General features: G+C 36.3%; 1 protein-coding gene across 1 annotated transcript in view; it reads right to left on the bottom strand.

Annotated features, from left to right (window-relative positions):
- Positions 1 to 8,880: 8,880 nt before the first annotated feature.
- The window catches only part of LOC140155986 (ubiquitin conjugation factor E4 B-like), a 42,688-nt gene continuing 30,448 nt past the window's right edge, over positions 8,881 to 21,120 (bottom strand). Inside the window, exons 17-27 of the mRNA XM_072179040.1 lie at positions 20,662 to 20,789; positions 19,290 to 19,391; positions 18,218 to 18,335; positions 17,682 to 17,799; positions 16,321 to 16,447; positions 15,270 to 15,414; positions 14,696 to 14,830; positions 13,880 to 14,071; positions 13,138 to 13,312; positions 12,262 to 12,408; positions 8,881 to 11,280 (exon numbers count right to left, since the gene is read on the bottom strand). Of these exons, the coding sequence (XP_072035141.1) occupies positions 11,222 to 11,280; positions 12,262 to 12,408; positions 13,138 to 13,312; positions 13,880 to 14,071; positions 14,696 to 14,830; positions 15,270 to 15,414; positions 16,321 to 16,447; positions 17,682 to 17,799; positions 18,218 to 18,335; positions 19,290 to 19,391; positions 20,662 to 20,789 (1,446 nt within the window). The 3' untranslated portion in view covers positions 8,881 to 11,221. The remainder of the gene's footprint in view (positions 11,281 to 12,261; positions 12,409 to 13,137; positions 13,313 to 13,879; positions 14,072 to 14,695; positions 14,831 to 15,269; positions 15,415 to 16,320; positions 16,448 to 17,681; positions 17,800 to 18,217; positions 18,336 to 19,289; positions 19,392 to 20,661; positions 20,790 to 21,120) is intronic.

Raw genomic sequence — 21,120 nt, 5'->3', positions numbered from 1 at the left:
TATAGAAAAAAATAAAGAATAATCATGATTAACAAAAGAAAATACCTGTGTACACAAGTATATTAATATTATACATAAGTATCTGCATAAACATTTAATGAAACGGTTATTAAAGGTATATTTAAAGATGCATATTTTTCAGAACATCCATGACCATAATAAGGGAATCATCGGATCATGTCCTTAATGTTTTATTCGGTAAAATTTTCATCATTACCCACAAAATCTGAACTTCTAAGCAAATATAGTAAATATGCTGTGGGTTGTTTCAAGTTTCCTGCAAATCAGCCTCAATAAATAACTGCTTCATAACGATTGGTGTTCTAAACAGATTGCATCAAAATAAGCTCCCAATTACAAAAATTAGATTTCTGTATCACATGTACAAAATCAGTTTTAAAACACCCTAGTGCTTTTTAATAAAATCTTTTAATAAGAAACTGAAAGCACTCAGATCACAGAAAATTTAAAACAACCCTCCTTGCCAACTTCTATATATCATTTTGTTTTACTGCTTATTTTGTGCAAGATTTAGGATTTTAAAAGTGTTCTGTAGTTTCAATAAAAACCTATTTATCTATTTTGTATTAACAAGACTGATTTTGTTGAACTGTAGTCTCAGAATTGTTTAATGCACATGAAAAGATGTGATGTAATTATGCAAGAAGCCTGTTAATTTCAGCAATCTCTGCAGCTCAGCTTAGGAAATGGAGACAACAAAATTTTTAAAAAAAACCTGGGTAGTAATAATCAAGGGGTGATTTTGTGCTTTTGTCCTTGGGGCAAAGTTTGGCCAAAAAAAACTTATACAGGGTTGTGCAGATTTTCAGCATAGCAGTATGGGGTTTCCTCCAACACCCCCCTTATAGTAGGGATGACCATCATAATTTCATGTTGCCCCTATTGCTACAAAAGATTGTTGTCTGGAAAGAACTCATCAACAGAAGTATTTTGGTGGTTAAATGGTCAAAATCGGTCAAAAACTTTTCAATTATGAATTTTCAAAGTTTCCCATTCTGACCGGTCATTGAACGAAATAAATTGACAAAGTCTAAATATAGCAATGTGAGCAAAATTGGTATAAGCATATATTTACCTTTTTATATTTCTTTATTTTAATATATATGCAAACATGAAACAAGCATATTGTGAAAGTATCAAAGGGTTTCTTATGAAATGGCACTTTACTAGTCAATAGCATTAAGTATTTCTTCAAACCGAGGCACTGAAATCATGCTTTTAGAAAACATTTGCCAAAAATCATCCATAATGGCCAAAGTGGCACAAAATCAAAAGTCCAGGTGAACTTTTTTTCCACAACAATATACACTACACATATTAAAGAAAAATACTATGTACTACAAGGGATTTTCAACAGGAATCCAAATAATCAAGTACCAACATGCACAGCTTTGTCCTGATATCACTTCTGGGGTTTTAACAAAATGTTTAACCTCTATTGTGATTGGCAGCAGCATAAGGTATCTCTTTGGCCTCGTATCCATAGGCTGTTCCCTTGTGGCGTGTGCCCTTGTTCCGTGTTTACTTTTTCCCATGTGACCTGCCACACAGACAACGAACCTTTGTTTTGCTTAGTGGCCGCTACGGTTCGTTGTCTGTGTGGCAGGTCACATGGCACGGAACAAGGGCACGCGCCACAAGGGAACAGCCTATGGATACGAGGCCTTAGATAGCTGATAATGCCCAGCCATTCAGCAAGTGGCTAATAACTGACCTTGATAGGCTTGAATGAATACTGTCATGTGCTACAAAACCATCACACTCCAGGGCCTGGTTACTCCATATGCTACAGCATGGAAGTAAGAGACATGGAAGCTGGTCAAATACTACATCAAAGTGAGTATCATACTTGCCGCGATACTGAACAAAAGAAGTACAGGTGGAAGGGGAACAATTGAGTCAACGCATGGTCAACGTGTACCATGTCTAAAATCAAAGTTCCCGCTTAAAAATCAATAGCAGTACGAAGTCGTGTACTAAGTCCTGACAATGGGCTGTGTTATATTATCGCAGTGCATGACTAGTTTTATGAACACAAACAGATTTTATAAAATCCCTACGTAATGATCAGAATGCTATCAGTTTAATTTATACAATTTTATTAAAGGTATGTAATTATGTAAAACCTACCGATTAAATGTATATATATGCTAGACTCTCAGATAGCAGTTTTAAAACAGAAAATGAAATGAAATACAATTTATTTTACGCAGAATGTAAAAATAATACCCGACCCTGGAACATTCTGGTCAACAGCAATTTCGGGCAGCCCCGGGCACACAAATAGATGCGGAATTAATTTTATAATGTAACGCATGTGCCAAGTGCGCATATCAAATTAAACGGCTAATTAGCGGTTTAGAAGTAAATGCATGATTTCCAATATTTTGAAATTTAAGAAAATCTGTAAGTATAGGGTTGAACTCGATATTTTGATTGGATTTCTGTAATTATGGATTACAAATCTAACATCCCTGTCTCTTTTTTCCGAATATAAACACCATACTTGAAACATAAGCAAGAAAAAACACGATTTTTGCTCATAATAATAAACCTGTAAAAAAACGAACTGGCAATAAAGGCGGCAAGTATGATCCACATCAAAGACACGCTGACTACATTGTTATCACAATAGCTTGATACGGACCGTCTATAGAATGTTACGTAAATAATTCAATAGGTGTTGGATCGACCAGCTTGCATGTCTCTTACTTCCATGGCTACAGGGAGCACAGTACTTTAACAATGGAGTGAAAGACTCATTATTGATTTGGCACGTATTTTAAAAGTACGGCTCCTGTGCGTGTATAGCAGCAAGTCAGTGCAGATGGTATAAATATAAGAAAATGTTTAGGGTTGAGATCAGGTGAATAATACAACAAATGAGCACGAAACTTCACATTTATGTTCAGAAAGGTGTCTATTTAACATGATTCGAAAGGTGTTTGGAAATTCCAAAGGGAAGATGGTATTTAATTTTTAACTCGAGATCTACTTGTCCATTTTTTTAACCTTTTTACAGAGGATATGATAGAGGTAATAACGACAACTCTGCCAAATTACAGCTCAGTAGGTCAAGGTGTTCACCTGATCTTATTCATCTGAATATTTTGTGCTATTCGGAGCAGTGCTGCACTGGGCCACTGGCAATTAAGCGCACTGTGGCGATGGACCAATTTTGACTCACACTTACAGAAAAACCAAATAAGTTATGATGTGCAAGCAGTGCACAGTTGAGCTCCCTGCATGTCTATGGGAGTGTTCTAATCAAGTTGATGGTTCATTGGTCATCCCTACTTATAGTTAATTGCTGTAAACCTTTGACGATAGCGTACTTCTGTGATGTTGACCAAGCGCAACTCGCAACACATACTATGTGTATGGCAGCAGAATTGAATACCTGAGTGGAAGAAGGGCCCAACTCCATCAAAACTGTTTTTGAGATATTAAGAAAAAACTTAATATTTGGAAAAGTTTTATAGACAGAATGTTTTCATCTTCAGAGGACCTTTAATACATGAACATACAATACTACATACATTCGAAATTAAATATGATGTTTCCATGGCAACGGTACAGGTCTTAATAGGAGCTGGAGTTGGGCCCTTCTTCCACTAATATACTGCAAGTGCCAGTTCCGTGAGCAGATATGGTATAAATAGCCACAGGAATTTGATAATTATCCATTATTTGCACAAGTAGAAGCATGTAATATGTTAGCAAGAAAGTTTATTGTAGTGAAAAGCAGATTTCATGGGTGAACAAAATTTCTCTTATATTCCAATATTTGTGGAAGAAGGGCCCAACTCCATGGAGTTGGGCCTTTCTTCCATAAAAACCATGATTAAGTGTACATGGAAGACTATTTGGAGAGTGGATTTTGAATCATCTTTCACACACAAGGAAGAACAGTCTGTTGGCAATAGAATGTTGGGTCAAACTCATTTTTGTAAAAAATTGGAGTTGGGCCCTTCTTCCACTCAGGTATTCAATTAACAACAGTGCAACTCATAAAGCGCACATACTTTGCTTTGGAGGTGCCTTGTTAGTCAAAGGTATACAGCAGAATACCCGAAGCATGTTACAAAAACAAATCTTGATAAGTTGAGAGATAATGGTTTACAGCATATCTGCATGTGTCTAAACACTAATTGGATATCTCATTTTACATCTGAAATCTTCCAACTTTTCATGCACAATTAAATTAGACACACAAACACATGGTATAACTTATTTGTTTCAATTTTATTACTTGTTCTTATATATTAGCAAGTTTCTACTACACAAGATATAAGTGCCCAGAAATATTGTTCAATTCTTTTCGAAATTGATTTATTTGACAATATTGAATGCATTGGGCTAAAATTCAAACTTGCTCGATCATTATGTTCATTGCTGTACAGATAAACTTGAATAAATAATTCTGCAAGTACTTTGGAAAATATAATTTCCAACAGAATGTGAATTCATAAAACAAATGGATACCATGTTTTAGGCTGGGCATATACACATGGTTCTGATTGACTCATCAACTTGAATCCAACCATATGATCATGACATTTTGACCTGTTTTAGTTTCATATAAAATTGTGACAGTTGTGGACTGACGGCACACTGGAGACACACAATTTCAAAGTGAAAACAAATCAGATAGTGATTTACCCAGTTTCTCAGACACATATTTTGCTGCAAAATACAATAGTTAATCAACCCACTGACTTCATGTTCTCACAATGAAAACAACCACATTTATATTTTTACCCAGCCTAATAATCAAAATCTTCACATCTATCTACTACCTAATAACAGTAATAAAATTGAGAAAGAAATATGACATCAAACGTGGCATGATAGTGCCTATCTTGCTATCCATGGAAACAGAAGACTCATACTCAGAAATAGAAGACTCATACTTAGATTTTGCTTTCAGATGAACTGGCAAATGCCATCTCATAAATAAAATAGTAAACAAACAGAAAATACTAGAAAACAAAATGATGTATAAACACAACAGGAATGTACACCCAACATAATAACAATAAGCTTGCTTTGAGGACTAGTACGTCATAAAATTACACTAGAATTAACAAACTCCCTCTGAAATGTTATCATCAAAAAGTTGTTATTCTTATGTTAAATATGCTTTGAATTAAACTTTGCGTAAATGTACCAATGACACTATATTCGAACTCAAATGAGCTTGATAAGAGAGTTCCAAAATTTGCACAGAAGTATAATGATCGACAATTGTACAGTTGCTGTCATAACCTTGGAAATCAACCCAAACAATTTGCTGTGACAATAAAGGAACATGCAAAGATATTGTCCGAATTTAACTTCTACAGGAATCAATCTATCTGCATAAAAACATCCATTTAGTCATTGTAACTTGGTATTGTACTAACACCTTCATAAAATGGCTCCAAGTATTCCTTCTAAAAGTTCCATTGGCCTATTATAATAGCCAATATGTTATCATACATGTTTTTAGCATGTTTTTTTAATTCCACTACTTTGCTAAAATGAAATTTCCTGTCCTGATATCTCCTTCAGAATTGATATCTCTTGACAAAAAACCCAAGTCTGATGTACTCATTGCATGGGTAAAGCTACTACATTATGATTACAAATACATTCAAGTGGAATAACCCAAATTGCCCAATTGAAAGTAGTGTAAAAGTAAAAGTTACAATTACAATTACACTTAAATATTGCCAAAAAATAGTGTCAAGTCCAGTTTGACACTTCTCATCAACTGTGTGTTCTCCTATGCACATCCTATGAACATCAATTATAAAAGAAGATCATTTCATTCAAAAGTGGTGCAGGAGTCATCTAAACAAGTTTGACAAATTAGGAAGAAAAGATTACAAATTAGGAAGAAAAGAGTTCGCCCCAAATGGTAGGGTAAATTTCCCAATAGAGTTCCCTTGCACCAATATTTATGTGACCATGCACCAAAGGCGCACTGCACAATCATTAAGCAGTTTTATTTTAAAATGAGTGCAAAATTGGACAGACACTTGCTCTTCAAAGACAATAAAAATAAACCAATGATTCTTCAAGTGGAACCCTATACTACACAGTTGTAAGAGCCTGAGCTGGCATCAAGCAATCATCATAATCATAAAAGCTTGTTTGGGGGAAAGTTTGCATGTAAAATATCTCCAGAAGTGAACCTGTCAACTTAGCCACTCATGGATAATTGAACACAGATATTGATCAAAGGCAATAGGAGAAATTCATTGCAAAGTATTGAAATGTACCTGCTACACATTTGCTGTTTGCAGCATTTAAGTGTGTACCTTATGCATACCTACCCTCGCCTATTAGCGAAAGGGTTTATGATTACTTCTTTAACCTGCTCATGAACGAAACACTGATATCAAGTTGCTAGCTGTGATAAAACTTGAAATGTTACATCTGATGACATCAGGACAAAGGCGAGGCATGATTTGTTGCTGACCTGAGCAGAATGGCATATTTGGTGTGAATGAAAAAACATCATATGCAACATTCCAAGTTTCTCCTTGACAGCCACGATAGCATATTATCTTTGATCACAATAAAGCAAAATGTTTGCTATAGCAGTGCAACCTATATAATACACTATACCACCATATCTACTGTACTAGAATTACCTGTTAATACAGAACACCAAAGAGTCAATAGTAATTTGAAATTACCCAAATACCAAGAACAAGATCAGCAAGTTTGGTAAAATAGCCTGCCATTATAAATTCTGTCATAAGTTACTTATAAAATAATTGAGATGTATACATTAGATACTTAACAAGTGGAATGGACTGAATGTTTGAAACACATTAGCAAATAGTGTTCAGCTGGGATTTAGTGCACTTGCATACACATTTGGTTAAGTAAGCAGACATCAAGGAAACAACAAAATTGTTGAAGCCCTAGAATTGTAACTAGTTTCATTAGAAAGTTGACCCCTTCCATCCATACCACAACATTTTAACCCCATCACCCCCTCCCCGACAAAACTAGTTAGATCTTATGGTCTGTTCCCTAAGAACGCTTTAAGAATACACACAACTGAATTCACATTCCTCATTCTCACAAATATATCACAACAGGAAGAAATGGAATTGGAATTAAACTTGGCTGATGTCATTGACTCGCCATGATGAAAATAGTATACATGTAGTAAACTTTTATAAATTACCTGCCCAACAAACATCCATAGGGAAATGTTGCAAAACATGTTCTATGGATTCTTGAGAATTAGAAAATGCTTCATTATCCATATATGAATAGAAAGCATCGACAGAATACAATCTTTCTAAATAATTGCCCAAGTAACCAAAAAATAACATTGAAAATTTATCTGCTGCGTAATATAAAATACAGAGTGTAGTAAATTAATTCCAAACCTACACCGTCTTATAATAATAATGCAAAGAACAAGAAGGAAAAACAGTAAGATCCATCAAATTTTGCTCATACACAATTAGCCTAGAGGTGTTGCATGAATGAGATATTAGCCAAAGATGGAATTTTCAACAACTCTTCCTATACCTTTGTACAGGAGCCAACCGTTGTTAATCTGTGATGAACCAACACTTTTACTGTAGCGTATACGCGAACGCGAGCGAGGCTACGTGTTACGCGAGAGCGCGTAAAATTCGTCATGCCTGGAACCTTTGTGCGTATGCCAGCTTACAAGTTGAATTCAGCATTTATCAGGAAGCGGCTAAACATTGCCGTTTATTCTGTAGTTTTATTGCTGATATCAAAAGTTTTTGTAAGGCAGAGTGGCAATGATGAACTGACATTCCTCGTGAAATAATCGTGAATTATACGATTTTTAGCTTCTTTTCGTCATTCGGTAGCGTCTGTGTGAGTTTACTTGGCTTGGGCAGCTAAAGCTGCCTCGCTGGCAAGTAAACCACTCAGACGACGCTGGACGCTTATCGCTGGTTAATCGGTGTTATATACCTCATATATAGATTCCTCTCATCTGATTGGTTAAAAGTGGAGTCATTAAAATAGCTGTGCCCCCTTTTTCTATCAAGATGACGTCATACAACAACTGTGCCCCGGGCACAGTTGATTCTATGCCCGAATTGTATATTCGCAACCCGAATACACAGATCGCTCAGAGTATACATTGCGCACCCACTATACGGCCGGGCGTTGATTACAGTGTTGAGACTATCGCGGTCACAGTTCGCAATGAATTTGACCTCTCCTTGCTTGACGATCTTTCACCGGCCGCCGTAGTGAGTGCAGTGATTGTTTACAAAATGTTACATGTCAAGGATTTATACCTGCCAAATGTCACTTTTTAGACAAATTACTACGACCTGGAGACTCGGCAGTGTGTGATGTTAGCACAGAAACGGTAGGGTTGTTTTAGATTATGACATCGGTAGATATCGGTCCAAATTCTGCACCCTTGCTCTTGCATGCACTGTCATGCTGTGTGCATTTAAGCCTAAAGGCCTATGCAGTTAAAAGCTTGTAGGCCTTGTCAGTCAGGAAATCTTTTAACCAATCAAATGAGAAGAATCTATATTATTCGGTATATAAAACAAATATTGACTGCTTAATATTTGGGGCACAGTTTAAAATTATAGGTTTCGGTGATGTCAAAACCATGACTATGCCCTCAGCTTCGCTTCGGGCATAGTCATGGTTTTGACATCACCTCGGGCCTATAATTTTAACTGTGCCCCTCATAGCAGTCAATATTTGTATAATGAACAACGGTGAAACATGATTGAATCCCTAAATTAACAAGAAAAATTCTCACAGGCATAGCTGTACTAACTTCATGGATATCATAGCAAGTTAAACCACTTGCTGTCAGCACACACAGTTGATTCAACGTTGCTGAAACTCCCATCTCAGACAAAACACCTGCATACAACTGTGACCCCTATTTGACAACAGCAAAAACGGTATTAGAATTCATATGAACAGACTTCCACAGAAACAGTACCAGTGAAAAATTGAGAAACCTAGCTCTCACAAGGTAAATGTGATTATGATAGTCAAACAGCAAATCAGATTCAGCAAAATTGTTCACATTCCACAATATTTCATGCAACATCAAATATTGAAAGAATAGAAGTTATAAAAACCTTGTTGAATAAAGCAATTATATACCTGTACAACTTGTTAAGTAGTTATATATACTTCTGATAAACCCATTCAAGCATTTCCCAAAATTGTTTGTTACAGAATTGAAACTTATTGAACATGCTCCATGCCACTGCATAGAAAAACATACCATAACATGTCACAATTGTGAATTTTGAACAGTAGCTCAGTTCTAAAGCCTAGTGCATACCGTACAAGTGCAGTAGCGAGTGTATTCTTCCTAACGGCAGTAAGACCAGAGAAGAAAGCTTCAGAACTTACCTGCTGTGATATTCACACACGTTTTTGGTATGCATTGATTCCATACATTGTCTAGATTAAATTTCTTGGTTTAAACACACAGTTCAGATGATTTTCTGTGTTACACCAAGTTCAAATTTTGCCGGAAGTCACCAACTTGTCAGCTCATGTATTACTTCCACTTCCGTTTCGCAAACAATTTTCTTGTTATTAAGCAATAATGAACGACTGGAAAGTTGTGAAGTAGCATTTGGGGTGACAGTTTAGACTGTGAACTTTAAGATTTTACCATTCCAGATTTATATTTGAAAGGTAGAGTCGTAGAAAGAACTGATTAAAAAGTGCAGTAGTGTGGATACCAAACCCCCCGATTAACAAACTCTCTGACTTGATATACAACTTCCCAAATGATTGATAGGAGATTTTCAGTCAGAGCAACCTCGGTACTATTTGAGGATGTGCATTATGGTTTGATGATGCAGTTTCAATTCAGGCACAAGTCATTTTCCTGAAAGCTGAAATGGTCTATTCACTGTGTGAAGTAAGAAGCATCGCACACTTAACACTCAATTCTATTCTATTGTTAATGGGAAAATCGGCCGTTTACCGTGCTGATAGAAACAAGGGACTTTATTAATGAAGGATACGCAATGCGTGACTAGTGTGTGTTTATGTGAATTTACACAAGCGTAAGTTTGTTGACATGCACAGTAACAAAAACCAAATCATTTTGCAATTATGAGCCAAACAAAGTATACAAAAGTCTTCAAGTATCATTTGTGATTGTGAGCCGTATGACGATAAATGTCTGCGCATTTCAAAATTGAGCCAAGTATTTCCTTGTTTCAACTGCACATTGGGTGCTGCATTCAATAGGACCTGCAGTACAGTAATATGTTTTAAACAAACAACTTCACGCAAGTTTATTATATCCAAGTCATACTGTTAACCATGTTTAGTCTTCTGGCATAAAACTAGCATGAGTGTACAACTATAATCATAAATATACATGACACATGTTCCTTATATTAGTACCACAGTACATGTACCATGTATGTTGATGCTAGCTGTACCCACTAGTCACAAGTCTGCAATCTTTCTACCAAAGTGCAAAAGTTCATTTCTGTTTTTCATGCTTTTCTGTCACACATTTACACAATGTGACGGAATGCCTTTGTAAAGCAAAAGCACATGCTAATTGCAACATTCAATAGCAAAACATAGGTACAAACAAAACACACAAACTTTGTAAGTAGCATTTCATTCAAAGATAACCATGCAAAAGGTCTATGGCAACTTCATCGATAGTGGATCAATTGCATCCGCATTTACTTTCACTCATTAACTAGTCACAATGGCGCTTATTCAAGACACATGAAAGGGACATCCCTTACGCATTGCATGGTTGTCATATCAGCCAATGTGATCATGTGTGTCCACAGTCCACTTCAGATCCTAACTGTGTTGATGCATATTCAAAACACAGATCATGAAAGTGACATCCTTTACATATTGCATTATATGCCTGATACTATTATAAGTACAATCTACCACCAATAGCCTTTGTTTATCAGGATTTGTGACTTCGCTGTTTTATATCATTTGGCAAAATTATGCATCATGTCTTTGCAATCGGTCAGCATCACCAAAAGGATGTAAAAGAACATTTATAATTTCTTTGTAGTGCTTATGGTCGTACATTTTTCCAAGAAGTGTCACATCTGTATAGATGATGTGAATTACAATTTTACAATCCTGAATTTGCTCAATGTATTGCATACTGGAATGAAAGGAAAATAAACTGAGGATACAGGCGGCATTGCTGGCATTCTCTTTAAGATTTATGAAGCTTGCTACGGATGTATTCCTCTATTCTGGCTTTCAGTTCTGGGGCTGTGAAAAGAGAAACAGAAAATACAAAAATAATGGCTAACCAATTGAGAATTTCTTGTTAATCTTATATGTGACACGATCTGCTCCATGGGGGCCAAAGGAGGCATTTTTGAAAATTGAGTTACTATAATTATCACCATATATACATTAGGCTATCATATACTGAAAACCCCAAAGGTCTAGCATACTTGGTTCTGAAGTTATGAAGATTTGTGATGTGTATTTTCTTATGTATTTTATTGTTTTTTTACTCCATATTTTTGCCTTTCTCAGTTTCAAATTTGCCACATTTGGCCCCCATGGACCAGATCATGTCACATATGTGACCATCCACCACGAAGTGGTAGTAAAGTCGGCCCTAGGTCATTTTCTTTTTATTGCAAATTTTGAAAGAGTGCACTTTCAGCTTTAAAATGACACCTCAACCAGCTTCATCGGACATCTGGAAGTGAAGTTGTGGTTCATCAAAGGTCAAATTCCTAATATATTTTATATAGAAATCCATATACTGTTTTTTATTGTATTTCAAAATGGAAAATGCCGACTTTACGACCAGTTTGTGGTGGATGGGCACATATTATACCACATGACAGGTAATCTTATGGAATACACACACAACTGCTGGCGATGAGTAAAGGTTCCCCAATTGCATGCATGTAACATCCCCAATTGACAAGCAAAATTTCACAAAGTTCACAGAAAAATGAGACTATTTACAGTCCAACTGGAGAGGGTACTTCCCAGTCCCCATACAAGTCTATAGTCTATATATCTACCTTGTGTCACCGGCACTAGCTTTGAAGTTCAGTGTGTTCTGCGTTAACTTAGCATTACTCGGTGCGTGTGCATACTTTTATGCGCGATCAATGTGCCCCCCCCCCCCCAACACACACACACACACAAATATTTTGTACATCACAAGAGACGATGAACTTATAATAGATTATATCTTTGTAATCTCAAACATATTACCCTACTCACCTGGCTCTAACATATCACTGGTTAATGCTTGTCTGTTGAATGGATCTGTCTGTGAGTTTAATAGATGACGATCTATGATGGCTCTATCCATTACATGACCAGATGGTAGCACAACAGGGTCTCTCATTAATGTTGCCATGAGTGGGTCTGTTGAAAATAAAAGATGTAGCTTTAAAAACAATGTCTTTTTATCATAGCTATAGTCAACTCTAGCCTACTGTCAACTCAAGCTTAAAGGTATCACTTGAAAAAACAGATGTGGAAAATGGTCTAACAATGGTTAACTCATAAACTGACTAGTTGCAGGCCTATGTAGGGCATATTGCCCTAGGGTAAAAATCAGACCCTAATTGTAAGACTATCCCTATGCTCAAAGTGAAATTTACACCTACTCATGTTACTATCTAACCATTTTCCTGGTAAACTGTTAACTGTAAACTGTTAAGTCCAAAAAACCAATAAAAGTATTATAAACCCTAATCCTTACCCTAACCTATAACCTAAGCCCTAATCCTAACCCTGATTAAGCCCTAAACCTACCCCTAAAAATAACCCTAATGCTAACTCTAACCTTCACCCTAATCCTAACCTAAAATGTTCGGACTTTAGTCATTTTTGGACTAATGACCCTTTAGCCTAATGGCTTTTATCTTTCTCCAATTTACCCATTATATGAAACAATGTCTCTGAGCATTAATCACTCATGCTGAGGAGCTAATTTTTTTTTTAATATCTGAAAATACATGTATCTGATAAATCGGAGGCAAAATATTCTGAAATCAGGAAAAATGCAGACAAATCACACTCCTGCTCCTGAATAAGTTCTCAGCAAAAAGAACTCTTATAGTTCTTGACTTTATTTAATGCACGACTCACCTTTGAACTCATCGGGTGCATCATCAAGGTCTAGATCCTGTGCTCGTTTTCTCATAGATATTTGATGGGACTTATCAGCTAAGGCTACAAACTGACCAATTTCAGACTGAGTTTTGATTGCATTGGATCGCATTATAGTCTCGGCATTTCTGAAGAGCTCTCGGTTGAAAGAACGCTGCAGGGTAAGCAGAGAAAAACACAGAAAAAGAAATATTTAGGTGTGTTGTTTTAAAAATAACCCACATTCTATTAAGGGTGGTCTTAACCCTGAAATTATGGAAACTAACTGCTAAATTGTTGGCCTACAGAATATAAAAGTATAATTTTTGAATGGCAAAGACTTGATAAATTCATCTGAGAGGTCAAATTTGTACAAAAATTTTCATTTTTGGAGAAAATCCCCAAAACAAAGTTTTTTCGGACAACGTAACAAAAATATTCTTGGGTAAAAAAAAAATTTAATAATTTTTAAAAACTAGGTAAAATATTTGGGACCCTTTTTTATTTTTTTTAATATTGACCAACTTTGAGAAACTTGCACCAAAAATGGTCAAAAAATGCTCAATTTTCAAAAAAATCATAAAAAAGTGTGATTTTCGCCCAAATTTCAGAATTTCAGAAATTGCAGAATAAGTAACTAGTTAAACCACTTCTAACCGCCGGTAGCATCAGTGCATGTCTACATTAACTATAGCAAACAGAATGTACAAAGATGAAAATGAATGAAGCATTGATGACATACCTCATCATTACCAATGGACTGAGCTAATTCTTCACTGTCCAAATTAATGTATATAGAGGTCAGCTGGTCAAGCATCTTGCGTGGCTCAAACCCGTACTTCTCCCGGTTTTCAACCTTGAGGTCATTGCACTTTGGTCCACAGAGCTGCTGTAAGTTGAAATTCAGCATAGCTGCTAGTCTATCACAAAGCTCCTGTGAATCAAAATAATAACAATTGTTATGTACATATACACTGTTAATCAAACCAAAGTTATTAATACTTGATGTGTCTTTGGGAGTCAGTGTAAGAAGTAATTATTTACATCTGCTGAATAGGAAAAAGTTTACACTTGACATTCTAATAATTTCATATTGTGAATCAACAACCAGTTGTGATACTAGACTAACATCTTTGTACAATATTCTTACAATGACCCATGTTGATATAAAAGGCTGTATTATTTTGAGAGTACTGTCTTCATACCACTTTCAAGCAGGGTTCCCTATTTTTCTTAATAGATCATGACACATCATGTTGAATATTTCTGCACAAAAATGTTTAATGACTGATACACGATCTGTTTTGAGCATTATGCTATTACTACAGCATTTCCTGAAATGATGATTTACGACGTGGGGAAGCAACTCCCCTTAGTTTACCCAGAATGTAACCCATAAGGTATACATTCAGAAAACAATAACATAACAATCTATAAGATTACAATATCCTCTTTTTAACAAATATTTTTGAACAGTTTTAATTCAAAATAATATTACTGCTTAATATTTTGTCTGTATTTGTTTGGGAAAAGCAACATAATGTTTTCTGCAACTTACAGGTCTCAAGAAGGGAGTTTTTGTGAGTTGAGCTAGATAGTTAAACATGTCCAGAGTCTCATTAGCTAGTGTGAGATAGGAGCGGCATTGTCGTTCATCAGTGTTTAATTGTCGGGTTCTGCTCTGCATGTCTTCCTGTAGAGTTGATGAAGAAAATAAGAGACACATGAGTAAGAATATCAATTAAACATATTTCCACTTGTATATCGCATATTTCAACTACAACACAAATGCACGACCTTGGATGAAATAATTAAAATACTAACCAAACACAAGTGAGTTGGCATGGTGGGATTTACTTCCGCGTCATCACACAGTGTACGCAGATGATCATCACAATGTTGTGCAGCTGTGTTCATTCAATTGAAATTCCCAGTATAATAATGGTTCACCTGCAATTGGCTGTATATCTGTGAGTTGCAGTGGAATGGCCCTCAACCAAAAATCATGAGTGCTCTGGATTAGTCCCCTGTTCCATTTAAATAATATTTTCCACATGCGCAACCTTTATTTGCGACCCTTGCATACATAAATTGTGTTGCGTTGCTTATGCCATTATTCATTAATTCTTTACCTGTGAGAGAGAATTCCAATTGTCCTTATTATTCATAGCTTGTTGCACTTCATGGATACGTCTGAGGCAGCCGATGCTCTCATCTAACAAGAATGTGGTGTCATTCATTAGCATGTTAATGAAGCGAACAAACTCACCTCCCACACTGTAAAAATAGAAATCAAAATCAAAATTAGGTCCGGATAAAAAAGGATTAAATCAAAAACACACCCACATACATTCATCAGCAGAATAAAAGCTTGTATGACTTAGATGTACACCACTATACGAAAAGGGCTATTTTTACAGTCATTAGAAATGTATGTTGAAAGGCATAACTTAACAAAATAATATTAATATAATATACACATATCATTTGACACAATTATTATATATGAAATCAAACAATAAACATGGTTTGGGAAATCAAAATTAATTTCTTCAGATTAAATTCACATTTTCAACTTAATGAGAACGATGCAATACAAACTCTTATGAAATAATGATTCCTGCAAAACTTGAGACTTGCTGTTGATGAGGATCGCAATATGTGCGTTTTGGGGGAGACAGCAAGCATTGACCACTGTGACAATCCAGGATATTTGTTGTGTGCTGGGGTGTGTGTGCATGCTTGTAATCATTCAGGCATGTAGGGGTGCGTGTGTAATCACCTTCAACTGAGGACACATTCACACACTCTACATTCCAACCGCGGACCACTCAGCAACCGTGGACCGTTCTCGGTTAGTGGAGGTTTGCAAACAACCGCAAATGCATATATAAAGCATTTGCGAAATACGTCATCTATCATTATGTAAGATTTAACATCCGCAATTACTAGGTTAATTCCATAACCACAAAAATACACAAAAAATGGTGAAAAATGTCCTCGGTATGTCGATTGAGTATGGATTTGGACGGCCATGTTTGCATAGTCCTAAACGTCGTCCACGTTTGACGGCGACTGCATGTAGTGGTGTTTGAATGTGTGTGTAGGTGTGGATGCATATTTATATTACCAATGATAGAGTTACAGAAATACAAGATATGATAGCATCATTCCACCACTTACCCACTTGCTTTCATGACTGCATCTCTATGCATTGGTATTTGCCATAGAGATTTGAATATAATACTGATATGATAACGGATGCTGAATTTGTCATAAAACTCACTACTGGCTCCTGTTTGTTCAACATCTGTGACAAAAAGAGAGATAAAAATGTCCTTAAAAATTGAAACAAACTCCCCAATTTATACATCAATGTGGTCTGAAACTCAACGCTGCTATGTAACCACAAGGGAAGAGAGAATAAATTAAAAACAAAACAACCAACCAACAAAAATGAACTATCTGATTTGGGGTAAAAACAAAGATTATAGGGTTATAAAAATGGAAAAAAATATATAAGACATAGCAGCACATACTATTAGTTTCAGGTGGAAAGAATGGTCTAACCTGAACTATTTTACTTATTAGCATATTAATATCAATTTTCAACTTCAAAACATCAACAAGGGACCGAGAAATTTCAGACCTGGATACTGCCCTCATACGGTTGAAATTGCACATGTCCAAATAAATAAAAAGAAAGTTACCCACAAATATTGTTTCATCAACGGACAGTAAAATGATTTTCCCGTAAAAAGTTTGTAAGTAATATGGAATCTGTGGCCAAAAAACAAAAATTTCACTTTGACCTCGGGGAATTCCACTGGGATTTTTTACGGAAAATCAGTGGAGGTGCGAGGAACATGACTCAACATTTGAGTATACTTTTATTGGGACAAATGAAGTGATTTGCGAAAAAACAGGAAAAAACCAACTTTCAATGTGATTGGTCAGAAGCCAATAGCGACTGCTTGGTTACCATGGCAACGGGTTTATTACCTTCATAACATGGCCAACATATCCCTACATAGGTACAAACTCACTTGAGATTGTATCATGAAAGGTTTTGGAGATATTTGCAAAAATGTTGGAATTCATGATTTCCCTAAACCTTGCCTTTAACACCACCTTTAAGGTCCGTTCATACTACCACCGCATTTTGCGATGCGTTGCTTTGCGATGTGATTGGTGAATGGATTTGGACGTCCATGTTTGCATAGTCCTAAACGTTGTCTACTGACCAATCACATTGAAAGTTTTTTCCTGTTTTTTCACTGCATCGTACTGCAAGTAGGCCTACTGCATTAAATTGCGATATCGCAATAAAGTTAAATACATTTTAACTTGGAAATGCGACGAGTTGCGTTGAGTTGCGGCAAAAGTAATCGATATATCAGTATCGCAAAGCAACGCATCGCAAATGCGGTGGTAGTATGAACGGACCTTAAGTCTTGAAAGTTCTTTTTTGCTGTGATCCTAAAATAGAGCCAACAAGTGCAAGACTCACATGGAACATACGAAAGTTGGTAACCTAGACTTACCTGTATAGAATTTCATAAGTGCTGGCACCAAGTGTTCTAGTGCTATCGGATGTAGCTGTAGAGACTCATATATTTTCACTGTGCGATTCTGGACAGCAGGACTCATCACAAAGATCACCTATGAGTGGGAAACAAAACCATACTATTATGCAAGCCTGTAATCTTGGTCCTTATCTGGTCAGAGTACTGAAAGCTCAGCCCTCTATGAGCCATTATTGAGGTTATTATAAACACCTGAATATATTTCATGTGTTTTGATAGTTTATATTTAAATCATATATCTACCAACACAGATAAACTTTAATGAACATAAATGACTTGCTGTTACTGATATTGCTATTGCTGCTGTAACACTGTTGACAACTAACCACAGGGTTTTGCACGGGCACCCATTTTCAAGGCTAAAGCATGCATACTGGCATCAATGAAAGTTACATATTTGGGGGCACCATAACACACCCAAGGCCTTGGGTACATTGGGTTATATTTTCCCTGTTAAAATTTAAGCCACATATTTTATTATAGTGATCTCTTACCTCTACTAGCTTAGCCACAAGGTATGGATTGTGTATATACTGTCCACTGCATACAAAAACTAGAATGAAGAGCACCATATCTTGTTGTGCTGTGTCTTCCAGTACCTGAGGAAAATGTCTATCATACAAAGGACACATTTAGAAACAATAGTAACACCAAGAAATCATATCCCCACATGGTAAGTTGTGGGATGTCATGAGGGATTTTAAATCACAAGACTGATGTTTTACAAACCTGCTTATGGAATAAACCTGACAATGTCACCAAAAATAATATGTTTCCACTCCTTGAATATTTTTCAAGCTATTTACTTTTATATAATGTGGTGTCGATGGGGAAAGCAACTCATTACCAGCAATTGGTAACCTGGCGAAGAGTTGTGATATCATTTACAGGCCATCAAACTCATTTCATGATTTTATTTGGACTGAGTTGGTGGAGAACAAAACCTTTTCCTCCTGTTCTGTGTGCTTTGAAGATTTCTTTTTTTTAAACAACTTTGAAACTCACTATTTGGTTTGTCCCTACAAGGGTATTTTGGAAGAATTACAGTACTACATATTAAGCAACACATCACCAAAATGAGGACAAATCCAATTTTGCGAAAACATGTTGACATATCTTCACAAAAAGCAAGAGTGATTCTTGTTTGCTTTTTTGTGTTTTCTCTCAGGATGCATGTAGTTTTGCCATCCACCCAGTGCAGATGATTCCCTTTGTTGCTGTTGTTTTGGTTAATAATGTATTCATAGTTTATTTACTGATACTATTTTGCTTGCGGTATCATTCAAACTGGCAAATAAATGAAATGAAAATCTACAGTTCATCAAAGAAGTACAAAGGATGTTTAGGAAATTGTTCCAAAAATACATTTGTGAAGGAAAGAAATTCCTTGACACTATAGTATTAATGAACAAGATCATGTCACAATTTATGATTTGAAATTCCTTTACACATTAGTATACATCACATAGATTCAAACCACTGACCATGAACAACTTTGTGATGAGCAGAATCTTTGTTACTGCTATATTATTCTACCCTCAAATCAAATATCCATACTTTACTTACTGCACTATGAATAGAATGAACTCTGCAATATCTTCAATGTAGAATTCTGGCAGAGAGGCAAATTCCATTGGCACATCTTCTGGTAATGGTAGAGTTGGTGTTCTGTGAAACAGAATGAAATAATCAATAAAAAGTTGGAAATCTGCTGATTGGTTCTTATGAAAAATAAAATAAACATAATGTGTACAGATAAATTTTACAAATAACCTCACTATCTCTCTTCATTTAGATCCAATATCTTTTGAGATGGACATGCATTGAACCAAACGAGCACAAAAGTCAGTTGCTAGTTACACGTGACTTTGGTAATGATAAATTAAGATGCCTGTGTCCATACAGGTACAGACTATATCAAAATGATTACTATCCCACAATTTGATTAGTACCCATCAGTTTTCATTGACAATGGATGAGACTGACACATCAAAATTCAACAGACGATGAAAACCATAAACTATAAATTTGGCAACTTCAAAGTATCCAATGTTGCATTTGGAAGAAGCATACTTCAATAGCCATCAAAACTGATGGGTACCAATCATTTTGTTACAGCCTATATACTACACACACTTCAATCAATCACTTTTACAACTTGGCAACAAATCTACTAAGTGAGATGGATCAAAAAACTAAAAAAGAGAAGAAAGCCACAGAAAAATACAGGTCAACTTTTGATAATCTGCACCTGTGCTTCTACCAACATTAACCCTAACCTTACTAAACATCAAAAAACAAGAACAAGCAGGTATCCCATGTGATGCTATTGCGTCATCATGCGAACAGTCATATGGGGACGGAAAGCTTGGCGGGCAAGCTACTCCCCGTGGCAAGGTAGGCCAGTGTGCGGGCGTGGCACCGAAGGGTCGGGGTTCGAAACCGCACCGAGAAAAAAAGTTTTAAAAAAAGTTTCTCTTCTTCTTTCTTTCTTTCCTCCTTCTTCTTTTCTTCCTCCTCGCCAAAAAGCAGCTAGGGCGGAAGGGTTAATAACACCTTAATTTTCCTCCGATATGTTTACCTTAACCCTAACCTTACTAAACATCAAAAAACCTCAATTCAGAAAGCGTAGGCACAAGCAGGTATCCCACGTGATGCTATTGCGTCATCATGCGAACAGTCATATGGGGACGGAAAGCTTGGCCGGGCAAGCTACTCCCCGTGGCAAGGTAGGCCAGTGCACGAGCGTGGCACCCGTTGGGTTGGGGGTTCGAAACCGCACCTGAGAAAAAAAGTTTTCTTTTCTTTCTTTCCTCCATCTTTCCTTCCCCCTCGCCAAAAAGCAGCTAGGGCATAAGGGTTAATGATATCTAACCCAATCATGTAAATATTCTATCAAATAAACTAAAATTTGAGTAAAATTGTTGTGAGTACTTACAGTAGACCTTTGGGTGTGACCAGTTTGATGAGGAGTGCCATAGCAGTACCATAGAATTGGAAGCAGCCTCTCAGTAGATTCTCATCTAGTAACCCTGCATCACCACATAACTTGGCCTTCTCTAATTTCTGTACAAATACAACAAAATACTAGACTAAGCTGTGGTCTAACCCACGAAAACAGCCGTGTTGTTACCCCTAATGACCTTTGACCCCAAAATATATGAAAACGGCCATAGATATTGGCTAATGTCAATGCATGGGGGCATGTGGCACCACTTTGCTATGTTACTTGTGGCAGAAGGGGCATTTTGAAGGTTTTTCGTCTCAGACCGGAAGTGACCCCTTAATGACATTTGACCCCAAATAAAAAATACCACATATGAATTGGGTACCCACAATTCATGTGTGAACATACTACGATACTGTCCTATGTTTTTCTTAGCAAATAAAAAATTGT

Source organism: Amphiura filiformis, chromosome 1, assembly GCF_039555335.1.
Source record: "Amphiura filiformis chromosome 1, Afil_fr2py, whole genome shotgun sequence".
NCBI classification, from domain to species: Eukaryota; Metazoa; Echinodermata; class Ophiuroidea; order Amphilepidida; family Amphiuridae; genus Amphiura; species Amphiura filiformis.
Note: the sequence above shows the minus strand (reverse complement) of the source record. Positions and strands in the feature narration are given on the sequence as shown.